This window comes from Penicillium riverlandense, assembly GCF_028828495.1.
Source record: "Penicillium riverlandense strain IBT 135883 chromosome Unknown utg000001l_segment0_segment0, whole genome shotgun sequence".
In the NCBI taxonomy this organism is placed as follows: domain Eukaryota; kingdom Fungi; phylum Ascomycota; class Eurotiomycetes; order Eurotiales; family Aspergillaceae; genus Penicillium; species Penicillium riverlandense.
The window spans coordinates 4,862,157-4,884,350 of record NW_026643194.1 but is presented as its reverse complement, the minus strand read 5'-3'; the positions used below and the strand labels follow the sequence as shown (position 1 = coordinate 4,884,350).

The 22,194-nt window shown below is 48.0% G+C and overlaps 7 protein-coding genes across 7 annotated transcripts; 4 read left to right on the top strand and 3 right to left on the bottom strand.

Annotated features, from left to right (window-relative positions):
* Positions 1-1,598: 1,598 nt before the first annotated feature.
* Positions 1,599-3,352, top strand: N7474_001970 (cytochrome P450; the record flags this gene model as incomplete). The annotated part of the gene is made up of 4 exons (XM_057193385.1): positions 1,599-1,967; positions 2,017-2,771; positions 2,840-2,958; positions 3,048-3,352. 4 exons carry the CDS (start codon positions 1,599-1,601, stop codon positions 3,350-3,352), a joined length of 1,548 nt encoding a protein of 515 aa, XP_057058338.1.
* A 580-nt stretch (positions 3,353-3,932) lies between these two features.
* N7474_001969 (fungal specific transcription factor domain-containing protein) lies at positions 3,933-6,097 on the top strand (the record flags this gene model as incomplete). The annotated part of the gene is made up of 4 exons (XM_057193384.1): positions 3,933-3,994; positions 4,275-4,746; positions 4,818-5,066; positions 5,132-6,097. 4 exons carry the CDS (start codon positions 3,933-3,935, stop codon positions 6,095-6,097), a joined length of 1,749 nt encoding a protein of 582 aa, XP_057058337.1.
* A 1,705-nt stretch (positions 6,098-7,802) lies between these two features.
* Positions 7,803-9,089, bottom strand: N7474_001968 (uncharacterized protein; the record flags this gene model as incomplete). Its single annotated transcript, XM_057193383.1, has 1 exon — positions 7,803-9,089. One exon carries the CDS (start codon positions 9,087-9,089, stop codon positions 7,803-7,805), a length of 1,287 nt encoding a protein of 428 aa, XP_057058336.1.
* Positions 9,090-9,536: 447 nt separating this feature from the next.
* On the top strand, positions 9,537-11,091 carry N7474_001967 (homogentisate 1-2-dioxygenase (HmgA); the record flags this gene model as incomplete). The annotated part of the gene is made up of 4 exons (XM_057193382.1): positions 9,537-9,604; positions 9,664-10,173; positions 10,245-10,898; positions 10,974-11,091. 4 exons carry the CDS (start codon positions 9,537-9,539, stop codon positions 11,089-11,091), a joined length of 1,350 nt encoding a protein of 449 aa, XP_057058335.1.
* Positions 11,092-11,407: 316 nt separating this feature from the next.
* On the bottom strand, positions 11,408-13,276 carry N7474_001966 (C6 finger domain-containing protein; the record flags this gene model as incomplete). The annotated part of the gene is made up of 1 exon (XM_057193381.1): positions 11,408-13,276. One exon carries the CDS (start codon positions 13,274-13,276, stop codon positions 11,408-11,410), a length of 1,869 nt encoding a protein of 622 aa, XP_057058334.1.
* A 1,303-nt stretch (positions 13,277-14,579) lies between these two features.
* Positions 14,580-16,420, bottom strand: N7474_001965 (fungal specific transcription factor domain-containing protein; the record flags this gene model as incomplete). Its single annotated transcript, XM_057193380.1, has 2 exons — positions 14,580-16,085; positions 16,151-16,420. 2 exons carry the CDS (start codon positions 16,418-16,420, stop codon positions 14,580-14,582), a joined length of 1,776 nt encoding a protein of 591 aa, XP_057058333.1.
* A 2,497-nt stretch (positions 16,421-18,917) lies between these two features.
* Positions 18,918-21,598, top strand: N7474_001964 (acetoacetate-CoA ligase; the record flags this gene model as incomplete). Its single annotated transcript, XM_057193379.1, has 11 exons — positions 18,918-19,029; positions 19,337-19,501; positions 19,560-19,657; positions 19,708-19,913; positions 19,986-20,094; positions 20,161-20,241; positions 20,304-20,428; positions 20,473-20,543; positions 20,593-20,736; positions 20,826-21,114; positions 21,166-21,598. 11 exons carry the CDS (start codon positions 18,918-18,920, stop codon positions 21,596-21,598), a joined length of 1,833 nt encoding a protein of 610 aa, XP_057058332.1.
* Between the last annotated feature and the right edge of the window lie 596 nt (positions 21,599-22,194).

The following is a 22,194-nucleotide window of genomic DNA, read 5'->3' as shown; positions in this document are numbered from 1 at the left end:
TCTGCTGGAAACTTGATGCATAAAGATAAAATTTACTGGCAGCGATGTCCGTTCAGCAGCTGTAGATTAACTCCAAGGATGCCTAATCGTGAAGAGAACAAGAGATTTCATGAACATAGTCGCCGCTGAAGCATATACGAGGGCGGAAACAGGATATTTATAAGCGGTTGACTCAGGGCGGAACGCATCCATCTCTACCTACTTAATCCCTGATATTCATATGAGCCATAGCGGAATGAAACCTTTACAGGAAGACAGGTGGCAGTTTAGGCGGGATTCGAGAGACGTCGGTTGGACTAGATCTACACAACTCCCGTGAACGGGAGTCGGAAGCGCCGTGACTTCGTCCATATATGTTCATGTGTTTCCGTCAAGTGTCAATATCCATAAAATGAACCTGCCTTTGAGTGGATAAATTTCCGATTATGCAGTTATTATTTGACTAACTACATTTGTTTTGATATCCCTATAGTAAACAACCATATATACTGGGAAATATCATGTATTTTATCGGTTGTTTAGTAGTGTAGCTTACTGACATTATACCTTCTCTAATAAGTTGGTTCAGTTAGTAGTAATATAGTACTAGTAGGTTTGCTAATTTATTGATACCTCAATGATAGATGGTGAGTACTAAGCTGGCCGAACTGCAATCTATTGCTAACACATATTTCGACAAAGAAAAAACAAAATAAACATCATGGAAAAGAAAACAAAAGAAATGAGAGAATTATGGCCAAAATAAGAACGGGGGGAGCAAGGCTGGCATTGGCGAGCCGTCTCATCAGGCTTCAGCCAACAAGTATGAATACCTTGTCGGACGCCTTGCTTGGAATATCACTACTCGCCACGCGCCGTAATCGTGATATGCATGGAAGAGATGAGTAGATGGGATGTATAATGAGATGCTGGGGACGGCGGCATTCGATTAGCTGTTGGCGACGAGGGCGCGAACGGAGGCTCGGTTTTGGGGCACGGGGCGCGAGGGATAAGGATTATCCCCGGAGTCGAATCAGGAGGCTGGGTGTAGCTGTAGGTCATACATTTCAATGGAAGCCGATTCCAACGCACTGTTGAAAGTGTTGGACGGTGCCGTGTTTGACATTTGATGCCATGTTGGACCCCGCTCAAGGAATGAGAACAAATCATACGAGGTCCTAACTAGCAAAAAATCATACAATGCGAAGTGCGAGATCCGGGTCTGACCTCTTGTAGTACGCTTGAAGTAAATGCGCCTTGACGCCCGCCGCTGCGAGTGTCGATGAAAGTTTGCTTCCCTGTGCGGAACTGGGCTGGGATCGACGGGCGCTGCTCCCGCCCTTGCCTTGCAATAGACACCCAAATCCGCATGACATAACGGAATCTCCGACCCGCCGCCACATACAACGGGGTACGATCATTCCTACACATGCGCCAAAGTTCCGGAACAAGTTCCCCGCAGGTGAATACGGAAAGATTGTATAGTGCAGGTAAAGGCCAAGATTAGGAAGAATTGGCTATAAATATTAAATAAAATGGCCAAGACATGGATGTGAACTTTTCGATAGCCCGCCACGTCTGATCAACATTTTGTCTTCACTGTATTTTTCCAAAGCGACATGGCTATGTTAGCAACACTCTCCCTTCTTCACGGACGTGTTCCAGGAGGATCCATCGGATTATTCACCTTAGTGGCGGTGGTTTTCCCTCTTGTATACGCCATCATCAACGAATTCATTCGCGCCTCCGCACGTATCCCTGGTTTGAAAGGTCCGCAGGGTCTGCCCATCATCGGAAATCTCGCCCAGATCCGCAAGAACGCGGCGGAGCAGTATCGCAAGTGGTCTAAGAAATATGGTCCTGTATATCAAATCCAATTAGGCAATGTGCCGATTGTGGTCGTCAACTCTGCCGCAGCGGCCAAGATTCTCTGGGGACAAAACTCCCAGGCTCTCAGCTCCAGACCAGAATTCTACACCTTCCACAAGGTCAGTGACATCCTTACGAAGAGCAATGAATGCCACTGAAATATCCAAGATTGTCTCTAGTACGTCGGGCACTACAATTGGGACGTCTCCATACAGCGAATCGTTGAAGAGACGCAGAAAAGGTGCGGCGTCTGCCTTAAATCGCCCGTCGGTGGAAACATACATACCGCATCTAGACATAGAAACGAAAACATTTGTTTCTGAGCTGCTCAGTCACGGTGGTAAGGGACAGTTGTCTGTGGACCCTACACCTATGATTCAGCGGCTCAGTCTCAGTATGTCCCTGACCCTAAACTGGGGGATGCGAGTAGAATCTCAGAACGAGCTATTTCACGAGATCACTCATGTTGAAGAGGAAATCAGCAAGTTCAGAAGCACCACAGGGAATCTACAAGATTATATCCCAGCTTTACGCCTGATGCCTTTCAACTCGAACTCTAAAAAGGCGAATGAGATGAGGAACCGACGGGATAAGTACTTGCGGTCTTTGAACGAGGATTTAGACCAACGAATTCGCGAAGGGACCTACTCACCTTGCATACAAGCGAACGTGATATTGAATAAGGAAACTAAGATCAATGCCGAAGAACTTACATCCATCAGTCTCAGCATGTTATCGGGTGGTCTAGACACCATCACCACCCTCGTTACGTGGAGCTTTGCATGTCTCTCCCAAAGACCCGATATTCAAGACAGGGCAGCAGCCGCAATCGCAGAGTTCTACAACCTGGATGAACCACTTTGCCATGCTGCCGATGATCAAAAATGCACATACGTGGCTTGTCTCGTGAAGGAGTGCCTCCGGTCAGTGTTCCGGAAGGGCTTTCGTCTGCTGATCTAACCCTAGCTTGCCGTTAACCCGCTCCATATAGATATTTTACCGTCCTCCGGCTGGGTCTACCTCGAGCGTCGACAAAAGAAATAAACTACGACGGGGTCGTCATCCCCAAAGGCACAACCTTTTTCCTGAATGCCTGGGCGTGTAATATGGGTACGCTGAATTGCTTTCGTCACACTCTCCTTTCATGATGCAACTATAATTCCCTCGTAAGAGATGCTGACTTTGTTTGTCCTAAAAAGACCCCGAGGTTTGGAACGATCCTGAGGAGTTTCGACCGGAACGATGGACCGAACAGCCCGAAGCCCCCATGTTCACCTACGGAATGGGTTATCGCATGTGTGGAGGGTCCCTTCTTGCTAATAGGGAGATGTATCTGCTCTTTATGCGCACTCTAAACAGCTTCCGCCTTGAGTCGGCAGAGCCAGTGGAATGGGATCCAGTGCAAGCAAATTCTGATCCCACTAGCTTGGTTGCCATTCCCAAACAGTATAAGATCAAATTCATTCCCAGGAATGTGCAGGCGCTGGAGAAGGCTCTGGTTTGAGTAGGTCTTCGAGGTTCGATTTAGTATCTTACACAGAGAGATACTCAACTGGCAACTGCCCTCATTCTTGATGGCCAATCATGCACTGTCATTTAAAATGGTGTCTGAACATATTATTTCACCGCAGGAGTTAGTTGTGAAGCAAATAGAACGAGGTAAGATCTCGTCAATACAATTGTAAAATTGGCAATTGCGTCTTATGTGGCGTATAAAACTGATATGGAAATATGTCGAAGTCATGTGACCCCGTTCCCTTTTGTAGCCACAGCTCTCTCTTTTCCGTAGGAATCAACCAGCTTCCTTTTTCTCCCAACTCGGCACTGCCCCCAGAGTTTCGACTCCTCCGACATAATATTACGGTAGAGAAGTAATGCATACGTATTTGTGCCCTGGTCAGTCAGGAAGCTATCGCTATGCATAGATGCTACGCGGATCCCCGCAAAGCGGAATGGTGTCCGGGCTTCTCCGCAAAAATGATGACAGTGTGGGGCGAGCAATGTCTACGCGGACGTATATTAGCCACATCCAATCCCCCAAACAAACTCTACTTGCGAGTAAGTCTGCCCCAGATTTAGTCACCATGAGCAGTGGTACAGTACAGGGCCAGAGCCGCCGGCGTGACAGATATATCCGCATAGCCTGGTATGTTAACTAAAACTCCCTACTCCTTCTGCCGGCCCTTCCGCTTGCTGATGCTGGCGTTCTGCCGATTTGACAGTGATAGCTGTCGCAGAAGAAAAACGCGGTGTAGTGGAGGCTGTCCATGTGGGCGTTGCACAAGTCTAAAATTGACATGCGCCTATGATGAAGGCCTTCGCAATAATGAAATTTTCAATCAAGCGTCTACGTATGGGATTCTTTTTCACTTCAGACTGCCCCTTTTTTGTTTCCCATCCTCGCACTGAACTGACGAAGCTCACAGTCACTCTCACGGCGTGCACGGCCTCATATCCTCCCTCGAAACCCAAGTCCGGTCGATCCAGAAGCGACTAGATGGAGACCCGTTCGGATACTTGAACCATGTTCAAAGAGACCCAATGTTCTTGCTAAACGCGGAAGGTACCACCCGACTGATTGACCTATATCACAAGGAAATTTGCCATATGTATCCTGTCGTTGAGAAGGAGTTGCTGGTGTCTAAAGCAAAGTCATTGCGTTCGATCCGAAGACCAGCTTCGGCTCATTCAGGGAATGCCGAAGGACCACCCACGAAGAATGGTGGAGATATTGATTCAACCATTCTCTACGCGGTCCTAGCACATGCACTGTACCTTGGCGACCAGCAGAACCCCGTCGTCAGTGCACTTCTCTTCGAGCGAGTGGAGCAATCCATAGGAGAAATGCTGTCTCAAGCTGAGGCGCAGCTAAAGATTATCGTCGTTCTGGTCATTAGTGTTTGTTACCCTTCCATTCCCTTTTGGTTAATATGGTAAAGTGGGACTTGAAACTAAAGAGGGCATCCTAGAGTCTTTACTATCTCCACAAGCGACAGGACCTGCGTGCCTGGAGAATGATCCGGTTCGCCGTCGAGCAAGCTTTAGAGCTCCAACTCCACACTCAAGAAGGGCTGGCTAGATACGGCCAACTATCCAACCGCACCTGGGCACTTCGAGTCTTCTGGTCTGTCTACGTTCTTGATCTTCGATATAGTTTCGGAAACAATCTCCCAGCGACGTTAGAAGACACAGACATCAACTCGTCGATTCCTGAGCCAGTGAGTCTAAAGCTGAGACATATGTCATAATTGGTGTGTCAATCAATGAACATTCTATTGTCTAGGGTCTTGAATATCCATATTTAAACGCCATGGTCACTTACAGCCGTATCGCCTCGAAAATAAAGCGTTGGACATGCAAGCCACGCTTTCAGAGAGGAAAAAGCCTCCCAACAGAGAACGGGTTTCTGGATTTCCAAATAGTGATGTGGTACTCTCAGCTGCCCCCCCAGATCCAATTCGAAATGCCCACATCCGACAATACTCATGAAGTGCTAACTGGCCTCTTTCCGTTACAACTTCGGGTATCTCTCTACCTTCGACGAAATCAGATGCGGATGTTGCTCCATAAACCTTCCCTGCAGTCAGTGTCAGCTGTGCAGCAGAATACTGAGCAGGCAAAGACCGCCGTCCGCCTCGCCACGGAGACGATCGAGACTCTAGTTTACATTGGAAAGTTCTCATCCACATTCAATGCGCAACCTGCAGTCTTGTCGTATTTTTTGATCTCTGCATTGGCCGTCTTCTTCCCAGCAGCGGTAAATGGCCCCTCAGACATCATTTCTCTGTGTTGGTCTGAAGTTATCAAAGCAATGGAGCTCATCAGAGCCTTTTCAAAAACGTACGCATGCGCCCATCTCCAACGGTTTCTTCAGGATGTCAGGGACTTTGTCAATCATTCTGGACGTAGTCCTCTACCTAGTCGCAGTCCTCAAGATGCGAGGCCGTCCAGTGGGGCTGGGACAGATAGTGTCAGAAGCGACACGAGGGACGATACTATCAATCCTACCTCACTGGCTGAGGAGTTATACACTCTATTCGAAGCAGCTATTTCATGTGGCACGCGTCAAGTGGCACTTCGGGAAGATTTGGGCCATCAGCAGACGGAGCCCAACACGCGGCTAGACACACCCAACATGACTTCAATGGTGGGAGATATAGGCGTGGATCTTGGAGGAGATATCGAACGGGCTATCTTAGATTATTACGGATATGACGGCTTCCCTGGAATGTTCGACGGGATGGAGTGAGGACGACTATTCGACTCTGGTATAGCGCTAGTATCAGGACAGCCTGCTGGCTTCAGTTACCGTGTGTTCCTTTTTCTTAAATTATGCATAATAGGCCATATTGTCATGTACATACATTTGGTGGGAAGCTAAAAAAGTAAAACACTGTAAGTCAATCCCCCAGCGCCGTAGGAGTCAGGCTGTCGCCGAATATACGGGTCGGCACCGGACGACAGATCCAATAGGAATCTCCGCATCTCAGAGTGGATCAACAATGTTTAACAGCGAAACTTGAAACCTCCGTTCTAGGTAAGACTCAATGGATACCATTAGCTCAATACCTCAACAATGGGTTGAGATAGATAATCAAGCACCTCCTCCGAGCACTGGCTCCCGTACGGAAGTCCAGCTCGTGCCCACTACATCGTTGATATTCTGACCGGACATCCAGTGAACAAACTATAGGAAGCCTTAGCCAACTACGAAGCCAGACAGATATATCGGTGTCATCCTACTGAGAGCAGGTGTCATTTCTTTCGCTTGTAGCACTCATTAAAGCTTTCATCAGGAACCTAATCTAATGGACTTCCTCCCCACTTTTTAGCAGCTGCAGATACCAAGGACAGGGCATGTATGGGCTTTGCTACTTCTTACAAAGATAGATTTTGACTTCGTTCTCATATCTGAAAATGAAATCTCGGAATCCATTTCGTCGCTGCAGTATCGGCTACACATAGGCCGGAGGCTGCGAGCTGACTTGTCGTTTGACATGGCCTATTGCATGGCACTAGATTCAGCAAGCTGGATATTGAACTTGGTGTTCATCCTTGAACTATAGTAGCTGGCTCAGGGCAACTGACTCAAAATCCAAAAGAGCTGCGCGGTGGAAATGCCTCTGACTGGGAAGAGTTTCAGCAGTAACGAACCGGGCGAGTGGAAATAGCCACCATGAGAGTAGAGGGTGCATCGGAAGAGCTTATCAGGGAGACCAATAATACGAAGGGGCGTCAGTAACAGTAACCTAGCTCTGATGACAGTCAAGTAAGCTGTCAGTAAAAGTCAGGATCTGCCTATGAGACGTTTTAATCTCGAGCAAAGGATATTGCGCGGTTGTTTGAGAGTCGAGAACAGAAGTTGGTGAGTTCTCGTTCTCAGTTTTGAAGCCTTGCGGGCTGATTATGCATTCTGTAACTCTATAGGACAGGCTCCTTGGGCCAATGCCAAATAAGGCTTTATCAAGCATGTCGATCACCGCTCACGCAGAAAAACGCTATAGAGCGATCACACACGAATGCCATTATCAATCAAGTGTCATAGCTCACGAAAATATAGGGTATTAAAGGGAGACTTTCCAACTGCTAGTATTGCCTTTAATCAAACCAAATGCGAAGTATCGAAACTAATTGAATACTTAGCATTGATATGCAGATTTCCATTGCGTACAGCTGGCCTGGGCTCTAAGTTGTACCGGAAATGAAGGATGTATTTCATGTACCCGGTATATGTTTGGACCATTTCTTCACTATTCTGCCAAGTCATGTACTTAGACGTAAACACTTATCTACAACTCCGGTACGAAAGATTTTGAAAAGCCCACGGTCACCCCAGCACTTGCATGATAGAAGCATAATCAAGTGAAACGAGTCAACAAGAACAGTAGCAATATAGTGGTGCATTTGAATTTATTTAATAACCTATGGACGCTTCACTCGAATAAGGGACAAGGTCAAATCTCCATCGGTATAGCTGGCATGATTGTTCCCGTACACTCCCCAAAGCCAACATAGCTGCCTTCTGTTCCGGCAATTCCACGAAAAGTAACGGTGTCTCCGTCCTCGAGAAAAAACCTCTTGCTTCCATCTCGAAGCCGGATTGGTATTTTACCACCTGTTTGCTCGAGCAGGCTACCCTCTGACCGAGGTGTGGTGCCAGAGATCGTGCCACTACCGAGGAGATCACCGGGTTTCATGTTGCATCCGCCGATAGTATGGTGAGCCAGCATCTGGTTGAACGAGTAAAAAAGGTTCTTCGAGTTCGTTCGGGATACAATTGTTGACACTCCCTCCCGGTTTGTAAGTTCAACTTCCAGATGTATATCAAATCCATTGTGCCCTTCCTCGCGCAGGTATGGAAGGAGCGAGTTGCGATCGTCAGGCTTTGAGAGCGGGGTACGGAACGACTCCAGAGCATCAATGAGAACAACCCAAGGTGATATCGTGGTCGCAAAATTTTTGGCATTGAATGGGCCAAGGGGCACGTATTCCCAAGCCTGAATATCCCGGGCCGACCAGTCATTCATTAGTACCACTCCGAAAATATGATCCTCAGCCTGGCCAAGAGGCACAGGTTTGCCCAGCTCGTTTGAAGTCGAAATGAATGCGGCAAGCTCTAACTCAATATCTAATTTTCCACAGGGTAACAGTTGAGGTTTCTTTGGCTCGGCCTCCGGTAGGACTTGTCCGTTGGGGCGCTGGATAGGGGTACCGGAAACCACAATAGACGACGCTCGGCCGTGATAGGCAACGGTGAGATGTTTGTAGTTAGGTTGAAGAGCATTTTCTGGGCCTCGCATCAAAGTTCCTACATTGACTGCATGGTTCATACAGCCATAGAAATCGGTATAGTCCCCAATTCGGAGTGGCATATGATTGGTGACCTCAGAGAGAGGATGAAGTGCCTTCTCCCGGACAGCCTGGTTGTCCTTGAGAAGACCTGGGAAGGGTGTGTCTGTATGGAAGATTGATTGCAAGTAAAGGCGCACTTCCCGGTGATGTGGCCGGCCGAGCGCTGCAAATTCGTTCAAGGTTGTTTGGCGAAAGACGTGTAGATGAGGCTGAATAGTTGACAATTGATCAAAGCCTCCTGCCGCAGCAAATGCATTCAAGTCCAGGACATGATCACCCACTGCGACAGCAGGTACTTTCACTTCATGATGGCCAATTGATATAATACCAAAGGGGATATTCTGTAAGGAGAAAGGTGACGTCTTCGAGATCGGAAGCCAGGACGACATTTTATTTTGCATGAAAAGAGTTTAGAAAATTGAATTGTTGTTGCGGTGCTGGGAAGGTAAAAGTACAAGGAAACAAGCAAGATGCAGTCAAGTTTATTATAGTGCATAAAAGGACTACCACGCGGGGGAGAACCGGGCCAATGCCGTCTGGGCTTCCGCTCGCCGATCCCCAGGTAAGAACTTGCGGAGGTTCCGGTCGGCTTGGAGGCCGGGCGGTACTTCCATCCGGCTTCCGCGGCTTTCGCTATCGACGACAGGCCAGCCCGCCTGCTAGGACAAGAGTACATGGCAAGATGTACGGAAGTCCCTACGCGGTATTAATCATGGTACTTCCTGCGTCTGGATCATAAAAGGAGTCGTAGGAACACCAGTAATTTGACAATAAGCACTTCATTGAGGGCTCCCCACCTAAGCACTATAGTACCCTTTTCTACAATACCCATCGCCATGCCCGTCACAAAGTTCGCACACAAAGACCCTTACAGCTACCAGATCGGCTTCGACTCACACCATGAGTACGTAGTACTACTCTCTCGGTACGAAAAGGGTAATAAAAGTTCTGACACGGCGACAGGAGTGAAGCAATCACAGGAGCTCTACCAGTGGGGCAAAATTCCCCACAAAAAGCACCATTTGGACTATACACAGAAAAGCTTTCCGGAACTTCCTTCACTGCACCCCGTTCTGAAAACAAACAGACGTGGGTCTATAGGATAATCCCTGCTGCGGCTCATCAGGCTTTCGCTGCCGAGCCCGTCAATGCGTATCCTACAGGGGTAGACGTTGAGGGTCGCAAGCACTACCTACCGACTCAGCTTCGATGGGATCCGTTTGACGTTGATGAGTCTGTGGACTGGGTTCATGGGCTGCACCTGATTGCCGGAGCTGGCGACTCCACCTTGAAACAAGGACTAGGAATCCTAGTGTATGCAGCGGGGAAGAGCATGACGAGGGAGGAAACCTTCTATTCCGCAGACGGTGACTTTCTTATTGTTCCACAGCAAGGGGTACTCGATATTCAGACAGAGCTGGGCCGACTCTTTGTTCAACCAAATGAGATTTGTGTCATCCCTCGGGGTATCAGGTTAGTCTATTGTGTATCCTTCAATTCTTTTCATTTTATATGATCTTTCTAACTTGTGTATGCGATCTTAGGTACCGCGTAGAGCTTCCGGCAGGGCCTGTGCGGGGATACGTCTGCGAATTATATCAAGGGAATTTCAAGCTTCCTGAGCTTGGTCCTATTGGGTCCAACTGCCTTGCAAATGCACGAGACTTCCAGGCACCTGTGGCTTTCTACGATGCCACTGAGGAACAAGAAACGGTATTCTACATACGGTCCAAATTCCATCACAGAATGTATACCGCGGTGCAGGACCATACACCTTTTGATATCGTCGCTTGGCAAGGTAGCTACTACCCCTACAAGTATGATTTGGGCCGATTCAATCCGATGGGATCGATATCGTTCGACCATCCAGATCCATCCATTTACACGGTGTTGACGGCCCCGTCGGACCATGTAGGCACTGCCATCGTGGATTTTGCTATCTTCCCCCCGCGCTGGTTGGTGGCGGAAGATACCTTTCGCCCACCTTGGTATCACCGCAATATCATGTCCGAATTCATGGGTTTGATCTATGGGGCTTACGATGCCAAGACTGATGGTGGTTTCAAGCCTGCTGGAGCCAGTCTTCACAACATCATGAGCGGCCATGGCCCCGATGCCGATGCGTTTGAAAAGGCAAGCAACATGGAGCTTAAACCGATGAAGGTCGGGGAGGGAAGTATGGCGTTTATGTTTGAAAGGTACGTGATCTAAAACTCTCTCCTATTCCAGTCCCACAACTATCCGGTGTAGCTATCCATACTGAAACCTTGTAGTTCGTTTATGCTGGGTGTAACTCAGTGGGGGCTCCAGACATGCGAAAAGGTCCAGTCAAACTATAACGAGAGTACCTGGCATAAGTTGAAACGACACTTTCAACCACCCAAAGCGTAGTCCGCTCTGTCAATGGTTGAACCAGTTTATAGATGTGGTCAGGTTGTCATAGGAGAATTATTTGAAATTTTCTGTTTATATTCCCCTACTCTTGTAGACCGAGACGGTACATTTCACCTGGACTTGATCATGTCCTATTCGGAGAAGCCTATTTTCGCGTAGCAAGATGTTGAAACATCTCAGAAATTGAGCAAATTTGATCTCACTGGACTGGTCTTGGTCTGCAGTATTGATTGCCTTATTTTCTAGACTTCACTCCCACAGTATTTTTCTCTCAATTAAGTATATCTGGATTCGTACAAAAGCAGTCACATAGCTATACAATTGAAAAATAGCATCCAAACAACTCTACGGACAAATCATGATAATCTATCCGTGAAGTGGAGTGAACTTGTCTCTTCGTCAATTCCTTTAAAAGAAGCGCTGCTCGTCGGGCATTCAAGGTTGCGCCTGCACTGAGCTTGAAAGGTGGGAGCGCCTCATCATCGTGGCTCTCTTCGCCAGCCATCACTGGTTTAGATTCACCGAGAGCTTCGAGCTGCTCGATGGCCCAGGCGCGCCGGCCTTCATCCGGGCACTCACTGCCAAATAGGAAGAGAGGCCACATGAGTGCCGGATGGCAGATTCTTTCTCTTCCGTTATCCACTACTTCTCCGTATGCGCTCTGCAGATTGTGCCACGTTTCTTCCAGAGCAATCTGTACCATCGGAGAATGAGGACGTGTAACCCATATTACTCGGTGCAAATAAACGAAGAGAATCCAGAAACTAGCGAGATGAACACAGTAGATCTCACAGAGTCGCATAGCAACATCGGGCGGAAGTGCCCGGTTAAGCTCATCGGCTGACAAGGACATGGTTGTAGGCCTCCGCCTCCAAAGTTCCCACAGTTCTTGTTCTAGACGTTGAGAGCCTATGATTACTTCGTATTCAGCGTCTCCTGCGGAACGAACGCAATTATGCTTTTCATATGCACTGATTCGGCGGCAATACAGTTGTGACTCCAGGTACCATTTGATTGCCGGCTGAACCATTGTCTGTAAGACGATATGTTTGATATAACCCGTATTAAGTTGGCGGACAGGGTTGGGGGCTTTTCTGCCTTGCTGAAGATAATCACAAGATCGAGCACCGGACAAAGATAGGGTTGAAACAGTTTGCACGGAGCAGCAACGGGCGATATTTTCTTCGTCCTCGTTGGAGGTAGTTGTGGTCTGTAGTGGATAATGCATCACAATCCTCAATGTTTCGGGAGGTAGCAAGGGGTGGCCTCCAAGATGCGTGGCTTTGCTATCCAGGGTATTGAACCATGATAGAAGCTGCAGCGAGAATTTGTTCCAATCACAATTGTTGACAATTATCCAAGTCGCCAGATGCCGTGGGAAAAGTCCGTCGTTGTTGCTGGCAGTGTGGTCGTGGATTACCTCAAACCAGGCAAGCAGAAAGAGTGCAGCAAGGAGTTTGTCTCTTTCTTGTTGGTCTATCCTATATCCCGTAGTCATAATTGCTTCCAATTCCCCTTGGGCTGATTGATGCCTTTGGATACTCCGCTGGATGGCTGCCCCCCGATCTTCATCCGCCGCTAAGAGCTCGGTCACGCAAAGCAAGGAGTCCAAGAACAATTGATTCTGCAGCCCGAGATCAATGAGATAGCGTTGAAGGCAACGCCACTTGCGCATTCCTCCAATTAAGATAGCCGCGGGAGGCTGCACAATTTTCTCAAAATGCTTAAGCAGCCACTTTTCATGTTCGCCAATGGTATTGGCCAGGCTCTCGCTGCAAAGGACGTTGCTAATTGGTCTCACCGAGCCCCTCGTTTCTTCAGTGGAAAACATCTTTGGAGACTGACTAGACGCTGAAGGGGGCAATGTGGTACATCCAGCCCGCACTGAGTAGCCTGCCCCTGGTTCAGGTACACCTTCTGGTGGGTCTGCACCCATGGACTGTAACGACGAGGAAAGGTCGGCTGCCGCTGCATCTGGGCTGGGGAAGGATTGTTCATTCCATGAGAAACCCAGACCGTGGGGGTAATCTGCCACCAGAGACGTCACCCCTGGCAGATCTAAATCTCCAAGCGCCGGCTGCGGGTTCTCGAAGCACATCTGCCCAGGCGGGTACCATTGTTGGTGACCAAAGACCAACGCAAGGTCCGATTCTGAAATAGCATCATAATCCTGTGGGGACATGATGGAAAATGTTTCCCCTGAACTGGGCCCTAAACTCTGGCCCGGTGCGACAGTCTGCGTGCTCTCACTCCGGCGCCCGCCTTTCCGCTCGGATTTTGGCAGGTAATGGCACTTCAACTTCAGTCGGGTACAATGACCACACACGGGATGGACCTCGTCGCATCGCACATGTCGTTGTTTACATGTCGTACATCCGAACCGCGATCGTGGGGCATTCCTTCCTCGCAGGTGACGGACTGGGCGCATGGCAGTCGATACGTTTTATGTCGTTCCGATCGGCGGATTGTCTTCTGCAGCGGCATGGACAAGACTTTTCTCTTGGGTGTTGACGTTGACGTGTAACCGAAATTCCATATAAGTCTCGATCTCCATCTACACCTGGCTGGCGTGTGCAAACGTGGGGATGGAAGTTAACAATTGACGTGGTTCGCTAGTAATGAAACCTAGCGCCGCGCTCGACTGGGCATGTTAATAGAGTGGTCGGAAAACGGAGCCTCCGCCATTCCCGTCACGTTGAGGCTGCGAGGGCGGTTTATTTCCGCACTGCGCGAAGTCCAAGAAGCGACCTCTGGCCGGGTCTAACGGATTAGCCAGTTAGTCAACTGATTTGATTATTGAAAAAGCGTGTCTCCAATCAGTTGGACCGAGGCCAATTGATCGACGTTTACTTGATCCTATCTAAAATCGCACCAAATATCATATTAATCATTGAGCTTGATCCCGACCAAGAACGGACCAGCAAATTAACCTCCCCGGGGGAGGGATGGCGACTAAATGTATTTGGACAAAGAAGGTGACAAACCGCTCTGCCATGCGTCGAGTGGACAAATCTCTCAAGCCTGTCTCTGGAGGGCTTGAAATTGAGTCGAACATTTGATAGAGTTGCTCGGAACTAAACCTCGATGTAGAGCGTACAAAAATGCCGAATCCGCCAAGAATTAACGAAAAAACTAGCGTTCGCGGTGCTCCCTATTCTCCGGTGACAGTCGTCTCTACCTAGTTATGTGGGGGTGTTCGGAGGCAATATGCTGGTAGAGATAGGTCGATACAGAGAAATCTACCACTCGACAGTACTGGATCGGACGGCAAACCGACAGAGAAGATGGGAACAAAGCTATATCAAGAGATCTTTCCGTAAGCGTAATTCTGAGTACGCAACAAAAGAAACAGAAATTTCATGGCTTAGGTACCAACATAAGGTGATCAGATAATAGAATCTCCCACTACATTTAGGTTGAACAATTATTCGGTTTCTTGTTGACATCAATAATCCGGTCCAGAATTCGATTCAGTCCATCGACTTTTAATCGTTCACACATTCATCGCGGACCACATCTGCATTCAAACCATTATCTTCATGCGATTCAAGCCATTGCTCAACGTCGAAATTGATTTCTGCACCTGCCTGCCAGCCATCATCGTCATAGCTTTGCAACAAGTTCAAACTTAACTTGTCAATATCTCCTGGCTTTTCGTCTGACTCACCGCTGGCAGATTTTTGCTGTTCCGGTGATTTGAAGTCATGCTGGGGCAGAGAACTCGTTGATAAGTCCAGGGTTGAGACGTTGATCGTGTCCGAAAGTAGTACAGACGGTTTCACAATTTGATCCATAGCTTTCTCAACTGGCGGCTTGGACGTCCCCATACAAGGTAGATTCTCCGGTGGAGTTGCTCGAGAGATTACTCCAGCCAACAACTCATTCTTCATGAGTGAAAGAGTGGACTGTCCAGCACTCAAATCCATATCAATGACTGACTTCCCGAGAGCAGCACTTATGAACCAGGCGGCTGAATCCGCCACAGTGTAGGTCTCCTGAAGCTGCTCAATTACACATACGCACTGATTCAGCTCTATACGAGCCTGAGGCGAAGTGTTTTGCATTTCGACCAAGTGCATGATTACAGCGGGTAGAATCACGGTAACTCCAGTAGTTGGCAGGAATCTGTCAAGTCGAAGTTGGTGCAGCTCGGTCACCATATTAGTGATTTTCGTTGCCGCATCACGGGCTCTGCGCCACGACATCTCATGAGCCTGGAAGAACCTGGTTCGTTGTTGTGTCGCCAGTGGAGACACAAGCCGGGGACTATAGAGCACCCAAATAGTGGTTTGATAAAGTAAATGCAGCAGTGTCCGCTGCACGGCTATCGGAGAGTTGCCATCCCGGATATCTGACACGTTTAACGGTCTGTATTGACAGCAGACCGGCAGCGAGTCGGCCCATATGTTGAGTTCCAAAATGACAGCGTGAACGCTTCCAGCATTTCTTAGTTGACTGGTGATCGACGGCAAGTTGTTATCCGTGATGTTTTCGGCCACTGTCGTACAGCTATTTATGACCGAGTACTGCGCCTGGAGCATACGGCCCATGGTAATGCAGAGGTTTGCCGCGGCAATGCACATAATGGCCATCTTTTGCTGCAACTCCGCATTCTTTATCAGCACGGAGTCGAGCTGGTTGGGAGTATTGCCCTCAGGCAGCTTCTGGAATTCGAAATCGCTCTCAGAGAGCATCAACACGTCAAAACCTCCATCCTCAATCATCGGCGGCCGTCTCATGCCGAGTGCTAAGATGCGATCCCTCATGAAGCATGACCACCATACTCGCTTTCGCAGTCGCTTGTCCAATGGAGTCATAGTAGCACACTTTGACTGGCGATGCAGTCCAATACTCTGGGATAAAGATATCGCCAGGCTCATCCAGTGCCATGAGTGCTTTTTGTCGCCAGGAGACTCATCCCAGTATGTCATGTGTATAAGTGTTTGCACAACCACTAGGCTATCTTGCTCGTAGTCGAAATCGTACAGCAACTGTTGACAGATAAATATCTCATGGATGCGAGTATATTGTAACACCGCAACAGGATTTGACATACCCTTGTCTTCTTGAAGAATTCCTTCCTCGCCTCCTTGCGAGTTTTGTACCCTTCCTCATGCAGGAACTTCATATCCACAAATGCCGCGGCTGCAAACATAACAGACTGGAATAAGAGCAAACTAATTTGCCCGTTATGCCCATCGCGACAATGGACTATACTGAAAAATCTGTGCAGGTCCATGAGCGGCATGGACGGATTAATATATTCCACGTAAGCCCGCAACAAAGCTTCCTGCAGCGGGATCCCGGGCAGGGCGAATGCTCCCATTCTGTGAAGATACTGAACGGCTTCTGGCGAAATACTGGCCGGAAGAGGCCGCACGAAGAGCGGCAAATGGGCAATTGTATCTTGAATCTCCAGATTTTTGAGGAACAGCGTTATGGGTCTATCCGCAGAATGGGTCGCATCATCACCAAGGAAATCTTTCCATGGAGAGCCCGAACTGGTATCGCAGGACCAGATATGTTGGAGGGGCTCTGCGTCACGGAAGTATCCCGTATCGCATTGATCTAAACAGTTACATGTCAGTACATGCCACCAATCCCGTTTCTCTTGGGGATCACCCTCTCCATTCACATGCCTAGCTCCACTGAGGCGCGGCTTTGAATTCGATAAGGCGCCCATGAAGATAAGGATGATGATGGGAATTATGCAAAGCACCAGAGTTGCATAACGGTAGCTGAAATGGTATAGGGCAAGGATACTCACTGAACAAGTGTGCAGCATGTCTGTCAACACTGGTATCCGAGGTGTCATTGCCATCCAAGCTATCAGATAGCAATGGAAAGCCTGTGTCCATAATGCGTGCAGTGCCTTCGTACCTTGTAGGGGTTCGGTGTCGATCCATAGGGATGGTTCCGTGGCGAAGTTGAGCCCTGTCTGACCCAACATCTGTAGCTGTTGATCTCGCCGCATTTATTCTGAAAAGAGTTCGGGTCAGTGTAATGGTCTACAACGGCTTTCACTACCTTAATCAATCCTCGTATTTTCAATATGTTTTCCGCGTGTAAACAGCGAGTCCCAAATAACCCAGCGTTCACAAGCAAACGAACGGGCGATCGAGAATTCAATGACAACCAGAGCTACCGGTGACATCGAGCACAGAGGCAAATAAGTAACTCACTTCTTTGGGCGAACCTGATTAACAATACACTGTATAAGAAATGAAATAATCAGCTGCGATCATAAAACAGAACGGAGACCATAGGAGACGACAAAAACAGGTTTGGCTTTCCATATAGCCGGACGCACGTCGATATTATCAGACCGGCAGTTTAAACAAGGAGCACCATCAACCGCATTACAGCGCACCTTGCGTGCACGACAGGATAGACACGCATGGGGCGCACGGCGTCTCTTAAATTTTTGTAGCGCATTTGGATCCTCGTCGCTCGGAGCTGTTCTTTTCTTGCTGAAATTGTCCGTAGAATCGGGTGCTGGTGTCAGCGGCAACGAGCAATTTACTCGTATATCCATATGGAAAATGTTGGATTCCACGCTGATCTCTGTGCGGAAGAGGAAGAAAAGCACAACACTGGCACGATCGAGACATTCCAGGATTTCAATTCGGCGTAGACGTGAAACTGCGCGCGTCCCGACGTTACTCGTCACCACTCCAGTGAAATAGTTGCATTAGGAAGCTTAACAAGCGCGACGTATGTGGACAAAAAGTGCAGCGATCGCCGTACTTATTGATTCAATCAGTCTTCCAAATCCGGATACAACCTCGATGTAGGTATACTCACACTATCGCGGCCGACCAAGTCCCAGCAGAACTTTCCGATCTGAATAGCCGTGTCCCACTCGAGGCATTTCACTCGCAAGCGGTTCTTTGGTCCGATCAGTCTTTTACGATCGGATCTGCGATACCCGAGCTGTTTCATTCTTGGTGTGACTTCCGCATGGCCACCGCGTCAGGGCCCCAAGCGCGTAGATCGCCGCCACCATAATTTAAAGGGCCAATCAGAGCGACAGGTCGCGAAACTCGGGAATCCGGTGGTTCAATGCTCGTGTTAGCCGGCAGCAATAAACGCGGCGTACGCACCTTCTCGACTGCTAGGGAAACTAACGACCTCGACCTCGTAAATGAGCATACAGCGCGGGGCGATGGAAGCTCGGTTCTGTATCTAGCGACGGGCTCTTGGTTTTGCAATTATGATGTTCTTAGCATACTTCATAACTCGATTGTGAAAGTTCGGGTAACTGGTTCCCCTCGTCTCATTAGGTGGAATGAACATATCACCGGCTTAGCCTAAACAGTAGAAAGTCCAGGTTCTTGAATTTCAAAGTAAAAACTATCCAGGCAACCGTTGGGGTACTTAAGAGACACGTCTTAAATCGGTCCACCTAGGGTGGCTAGCAAGAACGAGGCATTAATTCGTGCGAGCGTGGAGATGAAGGAATCCGGAAAGCGAGCAGCGCAAACGCAAGATTGACCCAAGCAACGGCTTTTCCTATACTGTACGGAGTATACATGAAGTACAGCTGCTCAACAACCATTTCCACTCAGACCACCGTATCTCTGTAACATTTCAAATTACACTTCGGGTCGCGTAGCTTCCGACCGTCGGGTATTCGATGACCCCGCATAGTATACTGTTATAGTGATCACCACAAAGATAGCTGCTATAAACTTACCGTGTGGTCCTAGGTGTCTGGATAGTTAAGTGGAAGTACACAGAGCTTTTTTTTGTCTCGGCTTCCGAAATACTTGATCCATCCATATAAAAGATTTTCTTGTTTACCGTTGTTGTGGTCCGCACAAATGGACACTCTCAAACAGCTTCAGCCAACGTGGAGGCCGTTCGAAGACACCTCAAGTCTGGCAATTGAACTATTTCGAGAGTTTGTTAACTCTCACTGTGGACTGAGCCTTGGTGAGATGAAACATGACTGCACATTTATGTTCGGAGACCGGTATTTTGCTGATACGGCAAGAGTTACAGGCAATTATGACAGTTTACACTCCTTCTCTGTCCAGCAGCCGAACATTTTCTGGCTTTTGTTGTGGGATTATCTTGGTATAAAATGTTCTGCGAATCCCGCAAAGATGAGTTATTTCCTTTGGCCTGACGGGCATCTCTGCGCAGCAATGCGGCTAACACCTCTTTTACGGCGTTGATGAGCGTATTCCAATAGCTAGTCGGCCGGAATTCTATGAAGGCAGTCGACTGAACTACGCAGAAAATGTCTTCGTCCAAGGCTGGACGGGTGCGGCTCTTATCAGTTCTTCAGAGACTAGTGGCGACAACGAAGCGATCACGACATGGGATCAACTCAAATGTCATGTATCTAAGGTTGCCAATGCTCTCCGGGCATCCCATGTCGGAAAAGGTGACATTGTGGCTTGTAAGTCGACCAGCTCGCAGTGTTACTTCGCCCAACCATCGTCATTAACATACCTAAGATATTGGAGCCAACACGCCATATCCTATATTTGTCTTCCTAGCAGCAGCCTCAATCGGAGCAATTTTTACCTCTTTGGCTCCAGACATGGGAGAGAAGGTACATATTTGGCAGGCCTGATTCGGATGTCAATTTACTGACTATCCAAGGCAATCATTGATCGACTCATTCAAGTGCGACCGAAAATGCTTTTTGCTGATAATGCATACCAATACAAAGGTAAGTTATACACATGCATGACCAAACTTTCGAATGTGGTCCGCAAGTTGCGACAAGAGGCCAGTTTGCAGCATGCAGTCATGATGGTCAATGTCAGAGGAATCGAGTCAGACGCTACCAGAGTGAATGGGGAGTGGTAAGAACATAGCTATAACCCTTTAACAAAGTGGCTTGTTGACCAAGGTCATGCTAGGCGCTCATTCAAAAGTTTCCTGTCAAGTGGGACCGATAGTCCACTAGTTTTTGAGCAAGTGCCATTCCAGCACCCTATGCTCATCCTGTTCAGTTCCGGAACAACGGGAGCACCCAAGGGAATGGTACATTCACATGGGGTGAATATCCAGGATCTGTACACAAAGTGTCAATTCTGACCGCAATAATAGGGAGTTCTTGTCAACCTCAAGAAAGAGCACGTTCTTCATAACAACTTGGGCACAGAAGACAGGTATTATCATTATTCAAACGTAAATTCCTCCCGTACACCTGAATAAACAGAGTGTTGAACTGACTGAGTTTTGACTGCCAGATCGGTTGGGCTATGTGGAATATCTTCTTGGGAGGGATGCTAGCCGGCGCAACGCTCATTCTTTATGACGGATCACCGTTCTACCCAAGCCCAGAGAGACATATTAAGTCTATTATATCACTTGGGTAAGATACACTGTTTCATATCGTTTAATCATTCTGATATATAGTGATAGGGCCACGGTTTTTGGTGGAAGTCCCCGTTACTTTGCAGAACTCATGAAATTAAATGTGATCCCAAGTGAGCTTTTGTCGTGTTCCTATGGCATTATTGGTTCTAACAATGCTAGGGAAATTTGCCGACATGAGTAAAGTCCGATTAGTGCACAGTACTGGAGCAGTCCTGAGTGCGGATATTTGGGCATGGATGGCCGATGCATTCAACGGAGCACCCATTATTTCGTTTTCAGGAGGCACGGAAATCTGCGGCTCGTGTAAGTACTCACATTGCCAAAATTGATGACGCACTAAGGCCCAGATCCCGGGGAATTGAAGCCATTCGAATGCCTACTGATATTTTTAGTTCTTCATGGCACTTTGGTGCATCCGCAATATCCAGGCGAAATCACTGTCAAAGCCCTCGGAATAGACGTAGATATATATGATGAACAGGGAGAAAGCTGCAGACCCGGCATAGCAGGTGAATTAGTCATTAAGAAGCCATTTCCAAATGCTGCTGTGTTCTTTTGGAATGACCAAGACGGCTCACGATACCACTCGTCATACTTCGAAACTCACCCTGGCGTTTGGACGCACGGTGATTTTGCCAAGGTGAACCATGCTACCCATGGAATTATCATGTTGGGAAGAAGGTTGTTCATTGCCCTAGATCAAGGATTAATACCTAGCTGACAATCGTGCAGTGACGGAGTCCTTAACCCTTCGGGGGTGAGGTTCGGCTCTTCTGAGATTTATTCCGCCATATCCTCATTCAGCGAGATCATTGAAGACAGTCTCTGCGTTGGTCAAAAAATTGATGGCCAAGACGAGCGTGTTCTACTCTTTCTTCAGATGTGTCCTATGGTTGCACTCACTGAAAATATTAAAGAAAGAATCCGTGGACACATAGCTGAGACACTGAGCCCCCGGCATGTTCCCCACCGCATAATTTCTGTTCCGAGTATTCCGTACAATGTGAACGGGAAAAAGTTGGAAGTGCTTGTCAAACACGTCCTATCCGGTGGAGTGGTTGATGCCCGCACCAAAAGCACTTTAGCTGAGGAGGGCAGCTTGGATTTCTTCACGCAATTTGTGGACGATGGGGTCAATGTGGAATTGAGAAAGGCTAAGCTGTAGGTACGATGTAGGAAGCCTGTGGTCAAAAATCCAACAGTTTTATCATGAGATATTTTTTGGGGGGGCTTTCTGGTCTCTTGTTATTCCCTCTACGCCTCTCCTTCTCTAAATGGAGAAAAAGAAAGAGGCATAGAGATGGAGTGCGTCTGTGAGATAAGAGAGATTTATATTTGAAACCATTTATCCTAACAACACGCAATGAAGTTATATTTGACACTGCGTCGCTCTCAATTCATCAAAAATAGGGCATTAGATAAAGAAGGTCGGGAAAACAGATGCCTAGAACAAGCGAGTGTTTTGGGTGGACGAAGCCGACCTAATAACCCTAATAACGTTCTAACTTATTCAGCAGAGGACGGCTTCTGTCCCTGTCTATTGCGAACTCACCCTTTCAAACGGGGTCGCGCGACGCTTAAGCGCTACCCACAAGCTAAGCCCTAAAGTCGATTATAAACAAATCGGCCAGTATTCGTTAGGTCTCACTACATTTCAATTCTGTGCATCCGCTGGAATGCTAAGCATAAATTCCGGTGCGTTTATTGCAGAAGCATTAATCAGAATTTTGAGGCTCATTTCGATGTTGAGGAATCAACACT